Raw genomic sequence first — 25,349 nt, 5'->3', positions numbered from 1 at the left:
TTATATCAAATCGATTCAAGTGGCCTCAAGTATCCGGCAATGTGTTGTATACATTTTGAGAGTTTTCAATTCATTTCGTAAATAATAATTCGCATTGTTTAAGATCTCGTAGGCACATTAAGCATTATTTGTTTATTGCCCAAATATCTTGGCCAACAATAATCGAAAAATCGTAAATAATTCAGTTGCCAAATGCCAGACTAAACACACAGAAAGAAGAAAGCATTAACATTTCAATAGAACCGATCAACTCTGAAGAAATCACGAGGCGAGACTGCCTTATTAGAAATCATTATTATAAACACCAACAAGAATTTGTCGGTGGTTCGATTCAGGGTTTGAACCAGTGCCATTTCGTGAAGCTGCTCTTCCACAAACGTTCCACAACTCACCTTTTGGTTTCAAGCATTGAATATAGTTTTTGATGTTTACAGATTTTAGCTGTAGAAAAAGCTTCGAACTGGTTCAGTTTTCAACGATTGATTGTAAATAAACAACTGCCTAAACTGAAGAACTTTTATCATGATTGCGAACCAACTCGAAATCTGACTTCCAATTAATGGTTTACCGTATATCGAAGCTTTAGTCAAATTGTCCAAAAGCCGCGTATAACAAAGTGGTCAAAATTTAATCAAATTTTAGTTAGATCTTGCTCCAAAGTATAAATAACTTTGGCCCTAATAATTGCATTGCTACCATATTTGGCAGATGCCAATTATTGGGCACATATCAATTTTAGCCCTCGTTTTTAATATGAAAATATGAAACACTATTTCCAGTTCAACAATTATTAAAATAATTCAAAATTAAATTGCTTCATTACAAAACAAAACTTGAACCAAAATCAAGCATCTCCACGAACTGAACCTTAGTGCAGGGAACCGTGAACCGAACCAGGGACCAACTCATTTTGGTTTTGCAGCCCTGAACCTTGTGAAGCATACGAATTCATGGAACTGAATTGTTTGGGCATAGTCAAAAGAACTGAACTTATTCTGGAAATAGACTTCTATCTCGGCTCAGTCAGGCATAATAATAATAATAAAAATATTCATAATTTGAATTGTTTTCTTAAATTTCGACTGTATTTAGCTGTTGCTGCATAACATTTTATTAATTCATTTATCAGGCAAATTGCATAACAACAACAACAAACATTTCATTGTTGTTGTTAATTTCAGGCATTTTTTCACAGATTGTTTTGTTATTTCTTTTGATAAATATTTATGGCTCTTTTATTTGTTTTGCTTTCGCTGTTGTTGTTGCTGTTGCTGTTGCTTCTTTTTACCCGCGCGTTGCTTACAATTCTATTCTATTTTATTTAATTTAATTAGTTTTGCTTCATTTTACTATGCTTTGTTTTTTGCTGGGCTCTCGGCATTCGTCCCCCCTTTGCTTATCCCCAGTACACCGAAATTCTTGTTGTTATTTTTGTTTAGCTTTGGTTTTTTGTTTTCAACATTACATGAAATCTCTAATTGGCATTTCCGCTGCTAACAATACAAATCCAATGCCGCCCCGCCCCTAACTCCAGCCCCGCCCAACAAGGGCGCATATCAAAGAGCATGTTATGCGGCATTTTGTTTTTTGATTGTTGTTCTTGTCTTGTTGTTGAGGTATTCTTATTTTCATCAAAATATTTCTCAATTACATGGAAATGTTATTCGAAAATTACGAACATCCTCTTTTGTTTCCAACATTTGCAACATTTAATTTTCATATATCAAAAGCTTTTGTTAATGCGCACAAAAGTATGCTACACTTTTTTCCACACCATCAATATTTCTGAGCAACTGAAGCAGTCCGAAATTGTCCTGACTGACTGACTGACTGACTGATTGGTGATCAACGCACAGCCCAAACCGTAAGAGCTAGGAAGCTGAAATTTTCACTGTTGTTACCTTATGTGATGTAGGTGCACGTTAAGACGGGGTTTCGGGAAATTCCACTAGCAAGTGTGGGAAAATCGCGAAAAACGTTTGTATGTAACTTTTCTGTTAACCATCCGATCGGTTTCAAATTTAAAGAATTTATCTTATACGTACCACGGGCACCTGTGTTTATCGTATATAGACATAAGTCAAAATTTCCCAAAAACTCATCCGATTTTCACGAGGTTTGGGCCTTTGTTCATTGCTTGGCCCTTAGATCAATTTGGCATCTAAATCTGGCAAGATTATTTTTGTTTTTAGGTTTTGTTCGAAATGCTTCAAACTTATTTTCAGAGCTGTACATAAGAATTTAATGAATACGTGTTTCAGTGATTTGGGAAATTCCACCCGCAACAGTGGGAAATTTGCGGAAAACAGTTGTAAGCTAGTTTTTTGTTTACCGTGCGATTGGTTTCAAACTCATTTCAATGATCTTTCAGATCACTTATTTTATTCTTTCCACGGTCATAGCTCGCAACTTCTGGAATAAAATGCCCTTAAGAAATATGGTTCAATGCGTAATAGGTAATCCAGCAGCTTTCCCGCCACTTTCCGCACGTGCTGTAGATCGTGCGTATGTAAATAGTTTTAAAATACAGTCTGAGACAGTCCGGATAACAATCAACAAAGTTTTATATCCGGAAGCCGACTTCGCCTTGAGGCCCATTTCTTTCTATTGACAGTCAGTTAGTTAGAAATCAAAATAATGCTAATGCTAGCTCTGAATTGGTTCAAGCTAATAAGAGATATATTTGGAAATATAAATACATGGCGTGATGCTAATGAAATTGCATTATAAATTGCATTATAAACAATTGCTTGTAATATTTGTTTCTAGAAATCGAACTAGAAATTAGAATATTTTATGAATGCTGTCACGTTATCAAAAGGATAAAAGGATAATTTACATAGCGCTATATAAGCTAGAAATCAAATTTGTACTAACTTAAATTAGTGGGTACACCATATTACATTTGGGCTGGGCGGGCACATAAACATAAACATAGGTGATTACCTAGATAGAAATGAGGAGAGCTTCAGGTGTGCTCACACTGCAAATTGTATTATCTTTTAGCCCTTCTTGAAATCAAGTACATATGTCGGCTAATGCTGCCATATGCCGCCTTGCCGGTTTCGTCCTTCTCCAACAACAGTCTGCCGCGGGCAAACTTCTTCTCGCATTCACCCAGCGCTGGTGGCTGGCATAGAAGTCCATGGGATAAGCATTGCTGCGTGGCGAGGCATTATCTGGCGTCAATGTGACTCAATGTAGCCCAGCACCACGGATAGCTCATAGGGATTCAGCAGGATGGACAGGCGTGGACAGGCAATCTGCACGAAGGCATCAATGCCATCAGCAAACAGTGCCAGCTTCTGTGGAAAGATCTCAGACAGCAGCGACCAGGTCGACCAAGTGTGCCTAGTAATGCGTGATCATAACTTTGCATCCAACTTTACATAGAAGTAAATTAAAGAAATTTGTTATAATATCGAATTCTATTTCATTTGAATTTGTTTGATATGCGTCGAATTTAATATATTTGGGTTCCTTTCTGTTGTGGTTTTTAGTTGCGATTACAGCATCTGCATTTATTTATAAATACATTTTACGACAATTTAAGCTTTTTTACAATAAATGCTATACATATTTGTTGTTGATTTTATTTTCCACTGCTTTTAGGGCGTATAAGCATTTTGACTGTCCTCAAGGAGTAATAATCATCCCAATATATGGCATCTAAATCGCTCACCTCATGATCATAGTATATTCCATTTAAATTGCTAAACAAAAAAACAATATAAAAATTAATTGCATATAAATTGCTTTGACAAAGCTGTAGCGATCAATACCTGGATGCACATCTATGGTACCACCAACCACCACCATGCAAGTCTCGGCTTGCGCAGTTGCCAGAATCCCAATTGTCATTGTCGCGATCGTATGTGGTGAATTTGCTATCTTTGTGGTATTCCAATTGCTTAGTTGCACTGCCCTCAGATTTCGCCAAGGTGATCAAGGTGTATTGGTCCTCCTCGCCAGAAATGGCAAATTGTTCGTATCTTCTGTATTTGATGTCACCATCAAATCTTTCCATATGTATGTAGAGCTCGTGGGGCTGGGCGCGCGTCAAGCGATGAATCCTCTCGAGACCGAGAAAGAAGTCGCCATCAAAGGAACCGAAACCTTCTCGGTAAGAGGTCCAATTCCTGTAGAAATCCTCCTTTCCATTGATTCGCTGCTGGATAACCGTCCAACCTGCTGTCGCACTATCACAAAGAACATCGAACGGATCCGGGTTAATCTTATGAATACCCGGAGCATCAGCAAAGTCGGTGCATTCGCCGTAAACGGGCTTCTCTTCGCAGCTTTTTAGTTTCTTGGCACAAATGTTGATTTCGTTTTTGAGTTGGGATATTTGTTGGGCCTGTTGATCAATTGACTTCTTTTGTTTCTCCAGCTGCTCTTCATAGTCCTGGATTTTCAAGGCATTGGAATTGGGTTTACCCATTTCCTCTTTTATTGACAAAACGTTGTTCGTTAGCTCTTTGATACTCTGTTTGTAGAATTCATTCTGAGCTCTCAGTTCCTCGATGACCAAATCATTACGTTGGCTAAGTTTTTCCTGCAGTTGCTTGATTTCCCTGTCTTTGCCTTCAACCTTATTGTTATTGTTTTCAATTTCCTCCTTCATCTGATGAATATACTTTAACAAAGGTCTAACTGCTTTATAGGTGTGCTCTCCACATTCTTCCTCTGCTATTCTGGTTGCCACACAAGACTAATAAAAAAGAGTATGATTTATTTTCTGCATTGCACACAAATATTAATAAATAATCTGTTTTTACCTCATTTTCGTTAGCCTCTGCTTTAGTTATGATCAGTGTTATGCTTGCAAATAGAATATATATAAACACAACACATTTCATTTTGATAGCACTTTGATTTTGAAATTGAAATGCGAATCTCAACTGCACTCAGCACGCATGTAAATAGACTGAAATACGGCAATCATTCGGAAGAACGTGTGTCCAATATTTCGGCGATTTGAAGCGATTATCAGTAGATCAGAGACTCAATATATATATAAATAAACAAAAGGCAAGGGCCAGGCCTTAAGTGACCTTCATTGGAATGTTGATAGATTGCAAATAGGGAAATTCATTTGCTTTGGCTTTTTCTCGATATCATCTGATTTTAAATTCAATATATCTCTATATATAAAACTGTTTGTCCTGACTGACTGACTGACTGACTGACTGACTGACTGACTGATTGGTGATCAACGCACAGCCCAAATCGTAACAGCTAGGAAGCTGAAATTTTCACTGTAGTTACCTTATGTGATGTACATATGTAGGTGCACGTTAAGGCGGGGTTTCGGGAAATTCCACCCGCAAGTGTGGAAAAATCGCGAAAAACTTTTGTATGTAACTTTTTTGTTTACCATCCGATCGGCCCCAAACTTATTTTCAAAGATCTTTGGTTCAAATTCATTTGGGGGGCGTTTCACACTTTTCGAAAAATCGATTCATCGTGTTTCACATTTTTCGCAAAATCTAAACTCCTTCGGTGGAAAATACATTTCAAAGATTGTTTTGGTGAATTTTAAGTTTTGTCCGATTTGCATAAAAGTTGTTTGATTCCCGTCCGATCAGTTTCAAAGCTTTTTGAAAACATTGATTTTATAACATACGTGCCACGGGCAAGGCCGGGTTATACCCGCTAGTAATATATAAATCTCTTAAAATTAAACTGTTAGACCTAACTAATTGAGTGACTGAGACTGAGTTACTGTAGGTACCTTTTGTTTCAGGAAAATTCCTGAATTGAATGAGACCTTTTTGTTTACCATTGTTGTTTATTTGATAGATTTTTCGCGAAATTCACCGCTCTTGGATTGAAAATACGGGTCAAAGGTTTAATGAACAGCTTCAAGTTTCTCACCACAAGACTTACATTGGCGGAGACCGTTGATTCCAACTTTTGAATTGTATTCGATGGATCTTAAAGATAATTTCAAATAGACGTGGAGTTCAGGATATTACAGGCAGACTTAAATCTACGGGCGGGAACTGACTGAAAATGTTGTACATAATATAACCACTGATATATATGTAAAAGGAATATTAGAACATATTAAAAAATGTTTACATCTAAAGAATATTGCACAAAATCAGCTTTTTTCAGCTTTAATAGTCGCATTTTATTTTTTGCCTCTAGAAATAAAACAACAATAAACAATTGTACAATACACGTTTTGTTTGAATTTAACAAAAATGATCAATTTTTTATAGACGGTTTGAATTGAAAACAGATTTTTAAAATCAAGGAGCAGCTACATCAATTTGTGACTTGAAAGTTCAGTGGCTGATAAAATGGACACCGACACCATTATGAATTACAATATTTAGTTTATAGTTTATAATCTAGATCTATTTAGATTAAGTCATATTCAGTTGATTCTGCTTGAAAGCATTGAAAGCTGCACGTAAACGTTAAAAATACTTAAACAATTTGGGCGTTTTAAAAGCAAATACCAAATGAGTATATACCCTACTCGTACTCGTTATTATATAAAAATTATATATATTAATATTTAGTATATGTATCTGTAAGGACATTTTGTGTTTAATATACTTTGTGTACGCATACAAAATCTACAAACAATTCGTTCATTATGAGAGTTTGTCGTGCTGAGGCGCAGAAATCGAGTAAATCCGGAAAGTATTCAGTTTTAAGCACAGTTTTTAAATCAATTCCGTATTCTTAGGATACTTGTTTGCAGTCTACGTTCTTATCGGACTTACTAACGATATAAGGCCAGCGCTCGCTTTTTTTTGAGTATCTTTTAGTTGTTGAACATCATTTGTATAACAGAAGACGAAATATATATGGTATATTAACTTTAAACTAAGCATAGATCATATTTTGAATTCAGTTTCTATTGTAGTTCTCATTTAAAATTCTTATATGCAGTAAAGTTCCTTTTAAAATATACTTTGTTTGACTTTTGTTTCAGTTATGGCGTTTTGGACAGCATCGTAATAATAACATTCGTCTTACTATACTCTGCAAAGTATTCACTCATTTTATTCAAGACAGATTCATTCTGCCTTGCCCATATTTGTAAACTTCAGTTAATATAAATCAAAATCATTTCATATCAAATGTGTGGTATGCAAACCCAAAGTTGTTACAATGTAGGAAAGGATTATAACTAAATCGCATTGCGCTTACTATGATTTACATAAATTGTTAAATATATATATATATATATATATATATATATATATATATGTATATAGAATCGCTTTAATATATCACTGTTGCTGGTTTAACTTGCTGCTGGCCGCTGTCCTAGCCCGTGGTCTCCGCTGTTTCCACCTCGAATACATCGTCGGACTCTTCTTGCCTGGCCACATATTCGTTATCCTCCTGCTCCTCCACGTCGTCGTCGTAGTCTTCGGGATATTCGCCATACTCCGACGATTCACCAAGCATCCAGGCATCGTTTTCCACTGAATTTCTTGGACTGTAGTTTATGCTGCCCGTGATGGTCAGATTGTTGGCCGGTCGCTGGACACTGGTAGATGAAGAGCATCGGCATAAGCAGAGAGTAGAGAGAGATTATATTTTTAGAACAGGCAGATAATACAGTATATCATGTAAATCAGTTCAAAATATATATTGAATGAGTGTAGCGAATACAAAATGAGTGCTAAACTAGCGACTAACTAAGCTTTTAATTGTTGTCTATATGTGTGAATGTTGTATTAGTTAAAGGGTTAGATCCATTAAGATATATCATATAGTATGAATGATGACGAGAACGAGTTAATTAGTTAAGGTAAGTACAAGACAAGGCAAACATTTTGTACAGCTAACGAACAATTGTTAAGATTTGCTTAGCGCATAAACTAATGGTTAGGAATTAGTATTCACGTTCGATAATGATGGCTGTCAAATGATACAAGTATGATATACTAGTTACATTAGTTTGATTTGTTACGGATGCGCATTTGTTGCAGAGAGCGCGTGGCACAGGCGCTTGAAAAGCCGCACAAGACATTTTTTTTCCGTTAAAATATACAAATTTGAGACAATTGCACAATTGCGAGCACGAATAGCAACGTAAAAAATGAATTGAATGCAATACAATATAAACAGTAACGAGCAACGAGTAACGGGCAACGAGTGGCGAGTAGCGAGTAGCGAGTACTCTCAGCATGGCAACTTCTCTATTACATTGGCAACTCGTCGAAGCTATGCAGCTTGTATGTGGGGGCGTCGCATTCGCAATTCGTTGTCGCTGTTCTCGTTGGATTGAAAGTAATCGTATGTACAACGAGTAATAATCCATTAACAAATTCGTTGATTGATTTCATTTGGGTGTGTTCACATTGATTTGATGAGTGTCTAGAATATATGCTTCTAGTGTCACAATCAAGATTAATTACGTAGTTAGGAACCGGAATTCGCTGGGTCGGCTGCTTGCACCATGTTAAATGTAGTTTTCAGAGTGTGTACAGAAGAGAGTTCGATTTGTGTGTGTGTGCGTTGTTTGTGGTGTTGGAAAGATAGTTGTCGAATGTTTTGGTTTTTTTGTGTTGGTTTCTTAGTTTTATGGCTGTTACAGATCGGTCACTAGCACACCATCCGTTGGTCATAACTGTCCACGGCGATAGTGTGAGCGTGATGGTCTACGGATAGCAAAGGCAGTTGCGTTTACATTTGTGTGGTTTTTGGATTTGTAGGTGTACAGAAATTAAAAGAAAAGAAAATAATTAGCAAAATTATAACAGAAATTTGGTTTATACACTTTTAAAACTAAATGTCCTACAATTGAAATAGATTAAGAGAATATGCAATGCCGTGTGCCTATAAACAGCATCGAGCACTACAAGAGTTTCAATCGTAAGCGTGTAGATTATAAGTGAGCAACGAGTAGATTCAATTGGCCGTTAAACGCACCTTTACCTCTAGCCGCGAAAAAACCCACAACCTTAAGCTAATAATAAAAGAATAAATGGAAAAACAAGATAATCATATAAATACAAACATAAGTCGAACTATTCCTAAACTCTCCTTGATAATGTCTAAAAGTCTACTTATTCAAAACTTACAAACTAAATGAGGCCTCACACGGGCGACAACACTTGAGCATCAATTGGAAATTTAACTTTAACTTGAAATTTTGTTATGCAGTGAAGGCAAAAAGAATTGCTAACTAAATTTAATATCGCTGGATATTTGTCTAATTAAATTCCCAAAATCGAATACTTTCTATCTGTCAAATATAACAAATGTAGAATTTATATATAGAAACTGTGGTATTCGTTATACTACTGTTAATTTTTTTTTTTGTAACAATATCTTTTAATTAATTGAATAGAATTAAATTTAAATAAGTAAAGTCCCGAATCGTTTAGGCAACTTTACAACGAGTATCTGGGTTCTAATTTCATGATAGTTAAAAATTTTAATAAAATGCATAAAAATAAATATGCCTACAGAATGGAAAATGTTTTCTATTAATGAACTAATGCCTTTTAAAAATCGGAATATCACTGATAAATAATCGGATGGCAATTTCTCGCTAATTAAATGAGGAACCCAAATTAAAATGGATCAATTAGTTTCGATAGTTTTTTAATAAATTTAGGATATTCCTTTTCCATTTATTATTATGTACAAATGTCTGTCAAATGTATATCACCTCTAGTTAGAATATGCCTAGTATTTGGAGTATATCTAAGAGTATATTAATTAAATACTTTTTAGTGACATTTCCAATTCTGCGATTTCATGTTTTACGAATTTAACCAAAATTGGAATTTAAAACAAAAATTGATACCTCAAAAGACATAAATTCCCTCATGAGGCTTATCTAAATAAGCAGATATTAAATTGGACTCTCTGCATGTAAGTACGGACTAAAGTAGACTAGTATATTGATTTTTATGAGATTGCGGGGCAGCTCAGAGAGAGAGAGAGAGAGAGAGAGAGAGAGAGGGGGGGGCTTACTGAAACATCTGTACGAGACCTAAATATTGTATATTATTCGTTGCAACCGCTGTTCTCGGCACCTCCCGACGCAGGTGCTAACAATTTACCTTTCGAAGGGCATATCGTTGGCCTCATCGTTGAACTGGCGCTGAGCCTGGGCCTGGGTCTGGGTCTGGGCACGGCGCGCTTCCTCCTTGCGGCGTCTGTCCTCGGCGGCTGCCTTCATGGGATCGTAGGTGGAGCGTCGCTTCCACATGACCATTTCGGCCTCCTTCTGCTTGTTCACTGCAGGATTAGAGATGGTTTTTTTAGTTGTGCGACATTGTTTAGTTAGAGCTGGCTACTCACCGGAGGCATCGCGTCGCACGGCGGACGAGGCGCGCATGCCTGTGGCGCCACCCAGCGATGTGGTGCTGCTGTTCATCACAGAGGTGTTTGAGCGCACGCTGCGATTGCTGGCGCGTGTGCCCTCGGTTCGACTCAAGCCCATGGAGGAGGCGCTGGGGCTGCGCTTCATTTGTTCGGCAGGCTTCAGCGTGCTCTTGGCATCGTTTTTGCGCAGAAAATTGTTCGACTGCGCCGACTTGTACTTGGATATGTCCAGGTACTTGGGCTGCACACGCTGCTGCTGATCCCGGACATTGCCAGCATTGGCCGTTTGCAGCAGCTGCTTCTTGGCATTGGCCAGGCTGCTGGGCACCTGCTGTGCCAAACGGCTCAGACTCGTCTCGCGCGGCATGGACTGACGCAACTTGGGCCCGCAGCCAGAGGCGGTGCGTGGCTGTGCGCTCTTGATGCCGCGACGCGGCAACTCCGGCGTATTGGGGCAGGCGACCAGTCCGGCTGCCGCCTGGGCAGCTGCACTCAGCTTGCCCGCGGGCGCTGAGCTCGGCTTGGATGGCGTGTGCCCCTGGCCAGTTCCAGTTGCTGCTCCACTGCCCGCCACGCGCTGTTTGCTGCGTTCGATGCGCATGAGCAGCGCCTTGTTGAGGCGCGTGTTGCTCAGCGGCACCGTAGAGTCGGCCTGCTGTGCGGCGGACTGATGCGCCATGTCGTCCTCCTCATCGCCGCTGGAGTAGTAGGGACCTGTGGTGCCCAGCTCGTCCTCATCATTTATGTAGTACTGCAGCTCGTTGTCGTAGTCGCTGTACGACTGCTCAAAGTTGTTGCTGCTGGCGGATTTCTTTAACTGCAGCTGCAGCTGCAGCTGTTGCTGCGGCATGGGCCGTGCCGCGGGCGGCGTGTAAAGATTCTGAAAGTTGGGACGCGCCCGTCGCACAGATTGCAGCGGTCGCTGCTGCTGCTGGAAGGAGCTGGACCGACGCAGTGGCGATATGGAGCCAGATACGCCGCACATCGAAGACGGCAGCTCGTGCCCGTGCCCGTGGTCGTGCCGGTGCTCGTGCTCCACATCGTCCAGCGAGTTCTTGCGTCGATGCAGCTGCTTCAGCAAATACTCGCCGCTGGTCAACAGCTGAAGCTGGGCCTCGTTGATGCTGCTGGTCATGAGTGCACGATGCAGCGGCGATCGATGATAGCCCTGTTCCAGGCTGTGCTGTGGACTGCACTGAGCCGCCGGCGACTTAACCGAGCTGCGACGCGACGACGGCGTCTGCGAGGGCAGCTGCTCCATGGCCGGCCTAGAGCGGCTGGCACTGCGCGCACGTCCCAGCGTGTGCAGCGGCGAGGGTATCTTACTGGGGCTTTTCGGTGGCTTATATGGCTCGCCACCCACCTGGCCATTATGGCTGCACAGCGCCGGATCGCTCGCGTAGTCACAGTCGCCCAGCAGTCGATAACGCTCGGCCAGGCTGCGATTGAGCTTGGCAGCCGCCGCATATTGACGCTGCTGCTGCTGATTGTACAGGCTGAGACTGTCATCCGTCAGCGAATCCGCGCCCGTATCCGAGCAGTTGTAGCTGCGTGTCATCAGCTGCACCCGACAGAGATAGAGAGAGATGGGATTAGTTAATGCACTACGGATATATGTATATCATTATGATCTCTGCTCACCTGTGCCTGCGTCTGCTGCTGCTGCTTTCTGCGGCTGGCGGAGATGCTGCTAACATCCTGCGCCAGGCTCCGGGCACGCGCATTGCGCGCCCACTCCTGTATCCAGTCCTGCTTCGTGGGCGCCGACTGCAGTAGTGCTGCCTCTGTGGGCGTGGTTGGCGTCTCGGGCAGTTGATGCAGCTGCTCCTTCAGCTGCTGCTGCTGCTGCTGCTGCTTCTGCTGCTGCTGTGTGTTGCTGGTGGTGAACAGATTCAGGCGGTACTCGGCCTTCTGGCGATCTGTGGCGCTGCCGGCCATGGCCTGGGCATGACGCAACTTCGCCTCGTTGCTGACGTACTCGGAGCTGTCGATCTGCGAGGTGGACAGACTGTGCGAGTGGCGCGTCAGCTTGGGATGCGTGTCCAGAGCACGCTGCTTGGCCAGCACACCGCTCGTGGTGACGCTGGTGAAGCAGCCCACATCGGCGGCCGGTGATCGCGGCGACGGCGGCGTTGGAGGCGCCTGCGGCCGCAGCACACGCGACTTGAGCTGCTCCAAATAGGCGCCCGTCGCATTCGCATTCGCATTGGCATTGGCATTGGCATTGGCATTGGTGCTGCTGCCCTTCTGCTCCTGCTGCGGCGTCTCGTGGTAGTAGTTGACTTCGAGCACATTGCTGGGACGGCTAGGCTTGAGCGCCAGCTGCTTGGGCCGCAGCTTGGCCGCCGCCGCAGCAGCAGCTGCAGCCGCATTCCGATCGATGTTCATGAGATCCTTCTGCTCCTCTGTGTAGTTATCGCCGTCTAGAGTGTAGGTGCCCGCCTCGCTGACCGCGTCCTCCTCCGCCGCCTTCATGTCGTCCAGCGGCGGATGCGGACACAGCAGCTCCACCTGCTGCAGCGCCATCTGCATGGCCGTCGAGCGCGGCGTGAACTGTGCGGTGCGATTCGCCAGCAGATTGGTAGCGCCCTTTGGCGGCGCCGCCGGCTGTGTGGGCCTTGGCTTTTGGTTGGACGCGCGGCCAGCAGCTGGCTCCGTTGTGGCCGAGCTGCGCGGCGACCAGCTGTGCCGCTTGGAGGCGTCTCGTACACGCGAGGCGCTGCGCTCGCGCACACGCAACTTCACGGCGGGCGTTGTTTCGGCATTGGGCGTGGCCGCCGTCACTGAAGCATCATCAGCAACGCTGCTGGCGTCGAGGCTGCTGCGCTGCGAGTGCCGCCCGTTGCCACTGGTCGCCGTGCTGGCCTCGCTCTCCAGCTTGGACATGGAGGCGCCGCGCCTGTGGCGACTCTGAAAGCGCTCCATCATGTTCTTATAGCGGGCCGCCTGCGCTGCCGCGTCGTTCTCCGAGGCGTCGAAGTGGTCAATGGTGAAGGCCAGCGATTGCTTTGTTGCCGTTGAATTCGATGCCGTCGACTCGTCCTCCGCATCTGGCGCAGCGGAGATCTCTTTGTTGCCGCTGCTGCTGCTGCTGCAGCTGTTCTGTTGGTGATTCGCTCGGCTCAGCACAGCCGCTGCAATGGAACAGAGCCAGCAAAAATGTACAATTAAATTAGCATTTATTTACAGTTACAATTACGATCCATTTAATCGGTGAAAACGACTCCAACTCGGAAGAGAGAATTCGGTTCACCGCAGCAACTGAAGTGGCAAGCGAGCGAGTAGCAAGTGCAGCACGCGGCCGGTTCAGCCAGCATGCGGGCAATTGGGCGCCACTTAGTCGTATGTATGTACATTAAATGGAATTAAAGCACTCAACAGAAATGACTCTTAATTTAAAGCAGCCCTAATTCACAAGATAAAAACGAAGATAAATTTCTTTGCGCTTTTCTCAGACTTTTGTAATTTCAAAGGAAAATCACTTATGTTTCACATCACAGTCCCAATTCCCTTTAAATCTTCAAATATACTTTCGACAGCTTATGAATATGAAATGGACACAATAAAATGCTATCCGAAAATTATAGAAAAAATATTTTTTATGTTTTCAATCTTTTACGGTGCTGAATTAATTAAAAACCGAAATTTAGAATATTCACATTTTTGTAGAAATGTTTGAATTATAGTTTCAGAACACGTTTCCCGGACTTCTTTAAGTAAATATTGAATATATTTAAATGTGAAACGAATAAAAATGCAATAAAATAAGCATATTATTATAAAATAACCAAAGGTTCAATGCTCGTTGCAAATATGTCATAAAAAGTATATGCATATAATGGAAGATTTTCCGCAAAGGGTTATGTCAAGTAGAGCTTGTGTGCATAACTCCAATAATAACGGGTAAAACCCACAATAGACATTTTCTTTTTTTTTTCTTTTTGCTGACCATACTCAACCTTTTGCAAGTGACGCCCACCTGCAACGTGGCTATTCCCCCACTGCTTCCGCCAGCAGCAAATTTCTATACATTTCCGTGGCAAAGCGGCAGCCAAAAGAAAAGCAAACAATTTGCTTTCAAGTTTGCGCGGGACGGAACGGGATGGGAGTGGAGTGGAATAGGCGTCCATTTAGGGGGCAGCTCTACGTGCGTACTCGTGATCTCTGGCTGGCGAGGTAGACGTGGGCATATCTACTTATAAGTTTTATAGGGGCGAGCAGTGCATCAAATGAAGGTTAGAGTTCGTTGATTTCGGTCAAATTGTGTGTGAGTGTGAGTGTGAATGTGTGTTTGTGCGGGTGGGGAGGGGCAACAATTTTTTACGCTCCGCCTAACGCGCTGGCCATTGAAGTTTTGGACGCACGTGTCTTCCGTTCCGCCGTGCAAGTTCTCGACCTGCCTTTCAAAGATGACCAAATTAACGGGCGATTTCACTCAAACACTTTTGGCCGAAAATCAATTTATTTCCAGATTAATTATTCTATTAAGTTTCGGAATGGAACAGGAAACACAAGACAAAAGCGGCAAACCTTGCTTTAAAAATAAACTGGCCTTAAATTCATTAATTGTACTATACAAAAAGTTATAATTAAGGAAACTAAATATATAGAATGATAGCTGTTTAAAAAACCTAATCAGCAAAACTAAATATAAACTCTATAATAACGCTCGAGCGAAAGCAGATTCTTTTTCAGACTGGAATTAGTCATATTAGTTTTACTTAAAAAGGGCATAGTCTGATATGAACGAGACACACTATCCTCTCTATATATTTAACTGTTTGTGCTGACTGAAATTGTTGCTGTAGTTACCTCATGGAATGTCAGTGAACGCTGGCAAATTCACCAGCAAGTGTGAAAAATTCGCGGAAATGTTTGTATGAAACGATTCTGTTTGACAAACCGATCGACTTTATCACTGCCCGGTTATAAATATACACTATCAGCTCAACCCAAGCCGGCACAATAATTCCACAAAGGTCGTTCACCTCTTGGAACTGCTCAGACTGTGGCACCAAGCGAAAGGACTCGGTTGGCTTCTCAATAGTCAGGCAAGTGTCGCCTTCTTCGACAAGCTGTGACATACTGTGGCGGTTGTTCTCGTGCCCGCCAACCACTCGGGTGTTAAGATTCGATCAGCTGAATCAACACGCGTCCAATGGCCGAGGCGATGACCTCAATCAGATGACAATTGATGATCGAATGGATGCTTTCTCTGCTGTCGCCGTGTTAAAAAATAAGCACATATAAATATGTACATATATATATAATCATAAGTATTTAAATGTATGCAAAGCCGCAAGAGTTGAGCATTTATTTATTTCTTGATTGTTTTCCAATGAGTGAAACGTTTCAAAAGCAAACACACAAATCAAGAGCGAACCAAAATAGCACTAATGCGATTTGAAGACTTTTAAAGTTGGGCGATGACGTAAGACGCGCTTACTAATCGCCCAATTGGAAGCCAATTGAAACCCGTTTACCATTTAATTGCTATGAAAAACTAAAACAATGCTAAAATTGCTATCGATTTGCTGTCACTTGGCCATTGTCAGTTCGCATATAGTTGGGTAAGCGCAGTACCAACATTTTTGAAGGCTTTTTAAGCCAAAAAAAAGAAGAAAAACAGCAGGCGGCGGCTTTTCAATTTTGTGCTCTTGACTTTCCAAAAAGTCAAAAAGAAATTAACAGCCAAAAGTTTCAACAACAAATTGCCCTAAATGGTAATGGCAGTAACAACATTTTGTTTATTTATTGCAAAAAGTAAAAGCGAGCATAACAATAAAAATTATTTAGAAAAAAAGCTGCAACAAAAAAAAAAGCAACAATTGCCCCTCGACAACAATAACAACGACAAAGCGAGTCGCGATCCACAATATTTTGGCATGCTGAGTGGACAGTGTAATTACGGTTAGTTGTGGTAAATGGACATAAATATATATATATATATTTATATATGTAAGTACGTAGTATAGTGTACACTGTCGTAGCACATTTCCTGACATCGATCGTTTTGTGAGGCACAAGTTTCTGTTCTAGTTTGCAACAAAATCACGTAATGCACCAACCAAACAATGGCTGCAATTATTTGCAATTTTTCGTATACCCTGTAACTGATGCGGCACGTGAGGCGTTTCTGCGCACAACTCAATTGGCGCAAGCAAACGAACTAACCTAGCCCGAAAATCTACACACTTACTAAATTCAAGCAAAGAATCATCAAATTTTTGAAACTCAAAATCTTATATAGAAAATCTCACAGGACTTTGAGTAATACCCCATATATATAAAATATTTAAAGGCTGATTCTTATTTATAGAAGGTTTTCAATATTTTCTGAGGAGTATATATTATAATGCCCAAAAAGTTCCAATAGCTAAAAGAGCTTTCAACCAGATATATAGATCGATGGGTATCATCAAGTCCATCAATTGCGCTCGTCGCTCGTATATTGCAAATAATAACTTGAATTAGACATCAATTGAAGTTTAATTTTGTAGTTCGTCACACTGGCTTTGGTACTGGGTCAAGTGGTATGAAATTGTACCCAATTGTTAAAGCCGATATCTGGGCTAAGTTCCGATAAACAAGCTATCGATCGCATATAAATTTAATAACAATAAAGATGTGGAATTAATATTTACATTTGCGCTTATGGCATGGATTTCGTTGTGCGAAATAATTGCAAAAACAAAACAAAACCTCGACCATATCGCAACTGGCTGCAATCGATCAGAGCTCGAGCGTTGAGTCACCCGTTTTCGCGTTTTTGCGGGTGAATTGCGTGTGCTCGGCATGAAAATGGCAGATAATGACAGCAACTGTTGGGATTGTGTAAGATTTGTCTGTCACAAAACCAAACACAAAACGAGAAAAGAAAACGGTAATCTGCGGAATGGCAACAATCAAATACCCTCATAGATAGACAGACGCTAAATGCAACTTTATCAGAGCTTATCAAAAAGTAAACATTGGCTAATCAAATTAACTTAATTAATTATGTTAAAGTATCAAATGAAGTTTATTATAAATTGCTATTAAGCGATATTTTAATGACTGTAATGATTGTAGCTTTTATAGAGTAAGAGGGAAAGTAGAGACAGGCACTAGCACAACAACATCAAGATGCACAAATTAGGCTTATGAAGAGCTCTACGACATATTATGTTAGTTCGTAATTTAAGGTGTAACAAATATGTTCACGAATTCATAATACCCTTTGCAAGGGTATGCCAAAACTGATAAAAATTATGACAACATGGATTTTAAAGTGTCGCGAACTCAATTGGTTCGACTAGAGACTCGCTCTGGCAGTCGGCTGATATAGATTATGTCACCCGAGTTTCACAGTTGCGTTTGTTGCCACAAATCACAGCCCACAAATTCCATAGAATCGAACAGCAATTGTTTTTGTTTAAACAAATGCTAGAATTACAATCTCTGGAACTGTATTGTTTTGCCGAAGCATATTTGAAATAATTGCAGTCACATTTTCTTTTGATTAAAGGGCAAAATATTCGATTTAATTTTAAAAGATGGGCAACATGCCAAAAAGAAAAAATGCTTTGCATACGGCCTTGTGCCCAAATTGATAATGTCTACGCACGCTTGATTAGATGTTCAGGTTCAGTTTATATATGTACATATCTGAAGGAGCTCTATTATATCAAATAACCAAGGGAAAAGTATGGAAAATGCCCATGATTTTGCCAACGTATATGTCGTCATCGATTTTATTAAGTGTTCAATTTTATTCGATGCATGCAATTTTTAATTTTAAGTCCGATTTATAATTTGAAATCGTCTTTCAATTTAAGCAAATCAGAGATTTAAAGTCTTCGCCCCACTGTGCAACCGTTCATTATGTTCTTTCATGGGTGTGTTTGTATATGTGTTTGTGTGTTTGTTTGCCATGACTAGTGCAATAAATATTTGCGCTAAAGCCGTGGCCAAAACTCGCCAAATAGCTTCATTAAAAATTCAAATTAAAAGCAAAAAAGCGAAAAAGAGACAAGCAACAAGCTGAAAACAGCAACAACAACAACAACAGCAGCAAGCTTATGAATACCGACTCTCTTGTTATTGTTGCTGTTGTTGCAGCTGCGCTGCTGCTGCTGTCTGACTGCTTTTTGTCAACAACGACGTCGACGGCGACTGCAACGTCGACAGCGGCTTTAGTCAATTTGCTCACCTTTTTCGGCCGGCGATGGCGGCGGCTTGCCAAGGCAGAACTTTATGTTTGACTCATCGATGGCAGCGCCAAGTCCCACGAAGCTCGACGCATGCAGCTGCGGCTGAAGTCGCGGCGAGAGTGAGCCTGGCGTCGCTGCTGCTGCCGCTGCCTCCTTGTCGTTTATGATCTCGGCAATCTTCTTGATGTTCTCGGGCGTCGTGTCGGCTTTCTCGCGCCCATCCAAGCTGTTGTTGTCGTCCTCTTCGTAGGCACGGTTATTGTTGTTGTTGTGGCTGGACATTTGCTTGTTGAGCTGCACCACAGCAGTTGCGCCGACTGCAGACGCTGGCGTTGCGGCTGCTGCTGGCGGTTCGCCTCCTGCATTTGTTGCTGTTGTTGTTGTGGCTGCCGCCGTTGCCGTTGTGTCATTTGCGTATGATGTCATATTAATACGGATTTGGGAGTTCTAGTTTGTGGCCTCGGACAACACCTATGTATTCCACTCTCTTTCATTCACTTTTTAATTAGTTAATTAATTAACGAGCACGTCATGTTTGCCAACCGTGCTGCTCATTCGACTACAATATCTACTACTATTTTGCTGCTACGCTTTTCACTGCTGCCGCTAGCGTTTCTGCGTACGCAAATTCCTGCACGCCTACGTCGAATAAAAGAAATGTTAAAAATTACATAAAGAAATCAAGAACACACGCACAAAACAGACACAGCAATACACACACACACACACACACACACACATGTAAGCACACATTCAAACGCACACAGAACCGTCTAGTGTTAATGACCATGCGACGACATATTCAATTGTTCTGGCCGCGCTCTCAGTTGCCGCTGCTGCTGGTGCCTTTGGATTTCTGATTGGACAAGCATGCATGGAATACAATTTCGAGCACTTCCATTTCTACACGTAAAAATAGCCAAGTCAGTCGCCGTTTTGCCTTTTCAAGGTTGCTTTTGTTGTTAATCGAATTTTAGCCATTCCGTTGTTGTATTTTTATATTTTTACATTGAACATTTTTGGAAACAGCAGCCGACAAACACACACACTCAAACATATACAACCAAACACACACACATTTACGTTCAAGGGCGCCGTCCGCTGAGACTGGTTCACTGCACTTGCGCTTGCACTTGCACTTGCGTTTGCTGTTCACTTTTCGTAGTCACTTTTGATAATGAACTCTTTCTTTGCATATCTTTATCTGTGTTCTCACTGTTTCTTATTATAATTTCTTAACACGCGCTGCCGTTTGCTGCTAGCCGTACGCAGTCCAAACGCTTACTCACGCCAGTACAGACACAGTTAAGACTGAAAGAGTCGATAGTCGCCAGTGTGTTTTGGCCAAAAGTGACGTATGGCAACGGGTTGTGAGAGAGAGCAAACGAACACAACAAAACATCTGCTGCGCGCTCACTAAACCGGAGTTGCCGTTGTAGAGAGACCCGCGCAGGGCTGTCGAGTTTCAGCACATATGTATATAGTTCACGGAACTAGTGAAAAGTAGCCGATCGAATGCATGTGTATTTATTAAAAATGTGGCTGTTTTAAATAAAGAAATCCATTGAATAAATTTTGAAAAATGCTTGTCCGTAAATTAAGATGTAAACTTGGTGGATTTCTCACTTACTACTCACAAATTAAAAGCATTATATGTAAATCTTCAGAATGGTATTTAAATGAACCATTCAAGTCTTTTGATATGTGGCAACGCTCTGCGCATAACGGCGCGCACACAATTTGTTTGCTTTCGCTTTCGCTCTCGCTCACCACCCCAAAACCGAACTCTCGGAACAAACAATTGATGACGCATTGATTGTTTTGGCTACAAACTAGCAACTGAATAAGCTAATGAATCCACTGATAATTGCACCCGAAGGCGAATACGCAACGCACAAGACACAAATCAACGTTAATTAGCCATGCACAACAAATGAGCGCTTCGAAATTCACGCCTGAATAAGTACGATTTATTCGGTCGCAGGCAGTGCATACGACAGGTGGCCTTCGCGTGCCATCGCTCTGCCTATTTTTATAGCGAAATTTGTGCGCACAGTTACAGTTGGAACTGCAATAAGTAAACAACATTGGTTTAACAACAGATGCAGCTGGACAATTGACAGACGTCAACAAAAACAATTGCCGCATAAATGATAAGAGCGCACTTTACACACCCACACAAATACACTCTCGCTCTTTGGCTGGCGCACGCTCTCTCAGCATTTTTGTATTGGCATTTTTGCTGCCCCTGCACTTGTTCAGCGTCCAATACTTATTCTATTTCTTTGTGCACTAATTGCTTGTCTAATGCACTTTTCATTAGGCAACTGCCTTAGTTAGAGGCATCAAACATTTTCACACAATTTTCGTAATTATTTAAAAGAATTTACTAGGTGTTATGTGCAGGGAAAAACCAGCGCTAGGATTTGCAGTTATTCGCGTTTGTTGTGCCAATCAGACTAGAGACGGGGCAGTAAGACGTGCGATGTATTGACTGTGACGATGAACAGTGTGACCAGCCACACTAACAGAGAATATACCAATAAATTTGGCCGCAATTGGCGGGAAAAAATAGTTATTTCAAATTCAAATAATGATCCAACGACATTTGTACATCTACATAATATATTAAAATATCGAAATGCCTCTATATATTTGTTAATATAAAAGTTAACCTATAGTTAGCTTAAACTATAGTTATTTTAAAAGTCCAGGCGTAATCGAGGCCACGCTTATCAATATGATGTTTGGGTGGAAATAGGATGTGCAATTTGTTGTGGCTTGCCGTCCACTGCGAACCACCAAAGTTGGCTTAAATTGGAAAATAAAATGGAGGGTTTGTTGGGCTACTCACGGCTATCTTCGTGTCCTCCATGCCCAGCATAATAATCTGGGTGGTCTGCTTGTTTAAAACATCGCTGTCCATGCCCAAATCGAGGCCCGTGAGCAAAACATTGCGAAAGCTATTGATATCCTTGCCAAGCGGATAGATGTCCAGCTCGTTTGTGTCGTACGGATATTCCAGCACAAATGCATAGATAACAATAATGCCAGCATCATCCGACTCCTTGCCCCGGGTGTACCACACGTGCGGCGTCAGAGTATCGTTCTGATAGATCCACGGAATGCTGCCGTAGATGCCCTCCCCATTGACCTTTAGCCAGCGGCCCATGTCCCGCAATCGCTCCTCAAATATGGGCAGTATGGTGCCATATTTGGTGGGACCCACATTGATCAGGACATTGCCGTTGCAGCTGACCGTGCTGACAATTTCTGGAATTCCAATGCCAATTCCAATAAGAGAAGCTTGAATAAATACTAGTTAGCGTAGTGTATACCCCTGATGACATCTTTGGAGCTCATGAAATCGGATAGGGTGACATCGAAACGCTGACCCCAGCTGGTGCGATCCAGGGTGAATGCGTTCTCCCATTTGTGGGCCTGCAACACGCCCGGATTGAAGCGATCCGCACAATTGTAAAAGTCGCCGTGCAAGCAGGCGGTGCCGAAGCCCCAGCGATCGTTGGTCACCACAGTCTCCCGCACGGGACTGTCGTTGTAGAGCCAGGCGATGAACTCCTCGGATTTCCAGTACTTGGCCGGCGCCTCCCAATCGCCGTCCGACCAAATGATATCCGGCAAATACTCCTCCACCAGCTCCACCTGCTCGGGCCGCACCTTGTAGTCCACGAAGTGCTGCTGCAGCAGCAGATGCAGCTTGTCATCGATCCACAGGCGATTGAACCACTCGAACAGCGAGTAATACAGACCAAATCTCAGATCCGAAACGCTGCGCACCGCCGCCGCCAGCTCCTCTGTGGAAAATCAGTCAGTCAGACAGACAGACAGACAGACAGAACTAACTGACTTACTGATTATATCGCGCTTGGGTCCCACATCGACCGCGTTCCAGCCGAAGCTCTGCTTCGAGGGCCACAGCGTGTAGCCGTCGTGATGCTTGCTGGTCAGCACGACATATCTGAGGACAGATATAGCCGCTATTGAGACTGATGAAATACATATATCCATTTGGGTTTACCTGGCGCCGCTATCGCGAAAGAGCAGGGCCCACTGCGTGGCATTGAAGAGCTCCGCTGTGAATTGATCCGCGAATTGCTGATAGGTGAAGTCGGGCTTGTAGTTGCGCTGCATGAAGCGTATATAGTCGGGATTGCGCAGATCTGTAACGAATCGTTCGAATTGCTCTATATATAGTATATGCGTGCATGTCTCTCTCTCTCGCTCACCCACTTATCCAGTTGGTCCAAAACCATTCGGAGCCAAAGCTCGGCACCGAGTACACCCCGTAGTGCAGAAAGATGCCCACCTTGGCCTCGTCGTACCAGCGGGGCAGCGGTCGCTGGTCCAGGCTCGCCCAGTTCGGCTCGTACCTGGTGCGATGACCCGGCGGCGACTGCCCCCCGGTGCCGTAAACTGCACAAGCCGAGAGCACAGCGAGTGCCAGCAGCCCATTGCGCTCCATTGTTGTTGCTGTTATCAAGAGTCAATCTCAGCAATGCTGTTGCCCAATTTTATTTGGCTCCGTTTCGCTTTGACTGCAGCGTCCAACTGAACTGAGCGAACTGAGGCGAACTGAGGCGAACCGAATGCGATCAGCACATCCGTCAAAATCAAGCCAAGCCATCCGAGCAACAGCGACTATGTACGCCCTCTATGTGTCGAACATTTAAATGAGTTACAAAATAATATGACTACACAAAGTTTCTGCTAAGCGAGAACTCTTTGACTAGAATCAATTAACTTAGTATTTAAACTAGTCGATTATTATGTCAGCAAGGGTATTTACAGTTCGTCATGGCTAAATGTATTGTTTGCTTGTATTTATTATATTTACGACTGGAACTGAAACTGAAAGGCACACACACACACACACACTCACGCAGTTGTATACTTATGTGCATGCATATACACACACACACGCACATGTAGTTGTATTTTATTAAATTAACGATAATATAACTTTTACACATGTGTGTGTGTGTGTGTGTGCATGTAGCTCCAAAACTATAGAGATTCGCGGGAGAGCCTGAGCTGGCCGATTTTCTGATTGGAAAACAGAGGTTAACCTACAAATATCTATGTATATGCATGTTCTACATGTGTTCACTGTGTTCTAATTCACTTAATTAGTTTATTAGATTTTGGTTTTATTTCATATAAATAGTTCAACTACATACATATAAGCTGTTACCAACAATTAAATACCCTTGCACAAATATAGCGGATGTGTTTATCAATCATACGATCGTTTCTATACTAGAATAATGAAGCTTCTATTAAGTGGACAGTGAAAAACAGATTGGTATTTCATACAAGAACCTCATTTTCGACCGATCTTTGTAGCCAGCTATATATATTTATTATACTAGCGGGTATTGCCCGTAGATCGTTTTGTGCTCTAAACTTTAGGTATTACCTTTCCACTAAGTACACGCCCGTGGAAAATTGAAATCTACCCATCTTGGTCTCCACTTCTATTTAAAAATATGTTTTAAGTGCACCGAATAACGAATCAAATCTTGGAATCAGAGATTTCTGCCCATGTTAGTCTTGTGGTAAGAATCTTGAGGCCGAATAAAAAACTTGGGTTTATTAAACCTTTGACCCGCATTTTCCATCCAATAGCGGAGAACTTTGCGAAGGCGCTTCAAATGAGTTCTGATAAAGATCTTTGAAAATGCGTTGGAAGCCGATTAAAACCCATAAAGTTCAGTTAAGTTTTTTCGCCTAATTTCCACAGTTGCGGGTGGATTTTTTTTATGTAGAGCTTTGAAAATAAGTTCGCCAAAAAAATCTTCGCCAAAGAATCTTTTCGCCGATAGCCACACCAATAATAAAGTCTTAACGAGAAAAAAACGAATTAAAATAGCAGCACAGAAAACAAAAAAATCGCAATTGCAATGATGTTGATAGAATGTGTGTGTGTACATGTGTACAGAATTTCTTGGAATTTGCGCTTGCTGCTGCACGTGTATCAGGCCAAAACACATTTTCTTTCGTGTTTCCTAACCGATCTTGATGAAATTTTCAGTTGTAGATCTTATTGTACTATAAAATATTCGTGTATTCTCAAAATGACAATTGCATTTAAATTGTGGCTTTATTAGGTAGGCAATACAAGTTGGTTTACTAACATGATTTATAGCTTTTAGGTGGTGGCGAAAGCTAGAAAGCAAGATTTCGATATCGATTTTTATCGATTACGAAACGGGACAAGTTATTGAATATCGGAAACAAACTCGATCTGCGCGGGCACTAGGAGGACCTACAGCTAAATTTCAAGTCTCTAGCTCGTATAGGTTCTGATATCCTTGCGTTCATACATACGGACAGACGGACCTGGCTAGATCGACTCAGCTGCTAATGCTGATCAAGAATACTTTATGGGGTCGGAGATGCTTCCTTCTGCCTGTGACATACATTTGCACAAATACATAATAACCTTCTTACCCATTTTCAATGGGTTGAGGGTCTAAAAAATATCGAGGGATATACTGAGGGAACTTTCTAGAAAATATATATGTATATTGAATTTAAAATCAGATGATATCGATAAGAAGCCAAAGCAAATGAACTGTCCTATTTGCAATTTAACAACATTCCAATGAAGGTCACTCAAAGCCTGACCCATGCCCTTGTTTATTTATATTGAGTTCCTGACCTACTGATAATCGCTTCAAATCGCCGAAATATTGGACACACGAGCTTCCGAGTGATTGCCGTATTTCAGTCTATTTACGTGCGTGCTGTCGCTGAGTGCAGTTGAGATCCGCATTTCAATTCCAAAATCAAAGTGCTATCAAAATGAAATGTGTTTTGTTTATA

At 41.9% G+C, this 25,349-nt stretch overlaps 3 protein-coding genes and 1 long non-coding RNA gene across 9 annotated transcripts; 1 reads left to right on the top strand and 3 right to left on the bottom strand.

The window, feature by feature from the left end:
- Nucleotides 1–3,469: 3,469 nt before the first annotated feature.
- LOC135437572 (microfibril-associated glycoprotein 4-like) lies at nucleotides 3,470–4,911 on the bottom strand. The gene is made up of 2 exons (XM_064695554.1): nucleotides 3,783–4,911; nucleotides 3,470–3,713 (listed from the first exon to the last, which is right to left on the bottom strand). The coding sequence occupies exons 1-2, from the start codon at nucleotides 4,622–4,624 to the stop codon at nucleotides 3,593–3,595; spliced, it is 963 nt and encodes a 320-aa protein (XP_064551624.1). The 5' UTR covers nucleotides 4,625–4,911; the 3' UTR covers nucleotides 3,470–3,592.
- A 2,087-nt stretch (nucleotides 4,912–6,998) lies between these two features.
- Nucleotides 6,999–20,999, bottom strand: LOC135437546 (AF4/FMR2 family member lilli). 5 transcript variants are annotated; one of them, XR_010437707.1, is made up of 7 exons: nucleotides 19,581–19,979; nucleotides 18,503–19,142; nucleotides 11,953–13,445; nucleotides 10,288–11,872; nucleotides 10,047–10,224; nucleotides 8,391–8,633; nucleotides 7,375–7,516 (listed from the first exon to the last, which is right to left on the bottom strand). XR_010437707.1 is itself a non-coding variant. In XM_064695517.1 (6 exons), the coding sequence occupies exons 2-6, from the start codon at nucleotides 18,927–18,929 to the stop codon at nucleotides 7,291–7,293; spliced, it is 3,909 nt and encodes a 1,302-aa protein (XP_064551587.1). In that variant the 5' UTR covers nucleotides 18,930–19,142; nucleotides 20,894–20,999; the 3' UTR covers nucleotides 6,999–7,290. The 5 variants fall into 5 exon arrangements, 4 of the variants coding, with proteins under 4 accessions (XP_064551587.1, XP_064551585.1, XP_064551586.1 ...); XM_064695517.1 differs by lacking the exons at nucleotides 8,391–8,633; nucleotides 19,581–19,979 and adding an exon at nucleotides 20,894–20,999 and having other exon boundaries at nucleotides 6,999–7,516; XM_064695515.1 differs by lacking the exon at nucleotides 8,391–8,633 and having other exon boundaries at nucleotides 6,999–7,516; nucleotides 19,581–19,968.
- LOC135437582 (uncharacterized) lies at nucleotides 15,990–16,603 on the top strand. Its single transcript, XR_010437713.1, has 2 exons — nucleotides 15,990–16,269; nucleotides 16,351–16,603. It is a non-coding gene; the product is annotated as an uncharacterized LOC135437582 (long non-coding RNA).
- A 111-nt stretch (nucleotides 21,000–21,110) lies between the features above and the next one.
- On the bottom strand, nucleotides 21,111–25,324 carry Fuca (alpha-L-fucosidase). Of its 2 annotated transcripts, XM_064695459.1 has the most exons (7): nucleotides 25,186–25,324; nucleotides 22,755–23,175; nucleotides 22,543–22,684; nucleotides 22,376–22,482; nucleotides 21,842–22,318; nucleotides 21,358–21,776; nucleotides 21,111–21,294 (listed from the first exon to the last, which is right to left on the bottom strand). In XM_064695459.1, the coding sequence occupies exons 2-7, from the start codon at nucleotides 22,984–22,986 to the stop codon at nucleotides 21,190–21,192; spliced, it is 1,482 nt and encodes a 493-aa protein (XP_064551529.1). In that variant the 5' UTR covers nucleotides 22,987–23,175; nucleotides 25,186–25,324; the 3' UTR covers nucleotides 21,111–21,189. The 2 variants fall into 2 exon arrangements, with proteins under 2 accessions (XP_064551529.1, XP_064551531.1); XM_064695461.1 differs by lacking the exon at nucleotides 25,186–25,324 and having other exon boundaries at nucleotides 22,751–22,892.
- Nucleotides 25,325–25,349: the final 25 nt, after the last annotated feature.

Source organism: Drosophila montana, unplaced genomic scaffold (genome assembly GCF_035044405.1).
Source record: "Drosophila montana isolate Dmon_TW-CO22-7 unplaced genomic scaffold, ASM3504440v1 contig_3829_1, whole genome shotgun sequence".
NCBI classification, from domain to species: domain Eukaryota; kingdom Metazoa; phylum Arthropoda; class Insecta; order Diptera; family Drosophilidae; genus Drosophila; species Drosophila montana.
This window is presented reverse-complemented; position numbering and strand designations above follow the sequence as displayed.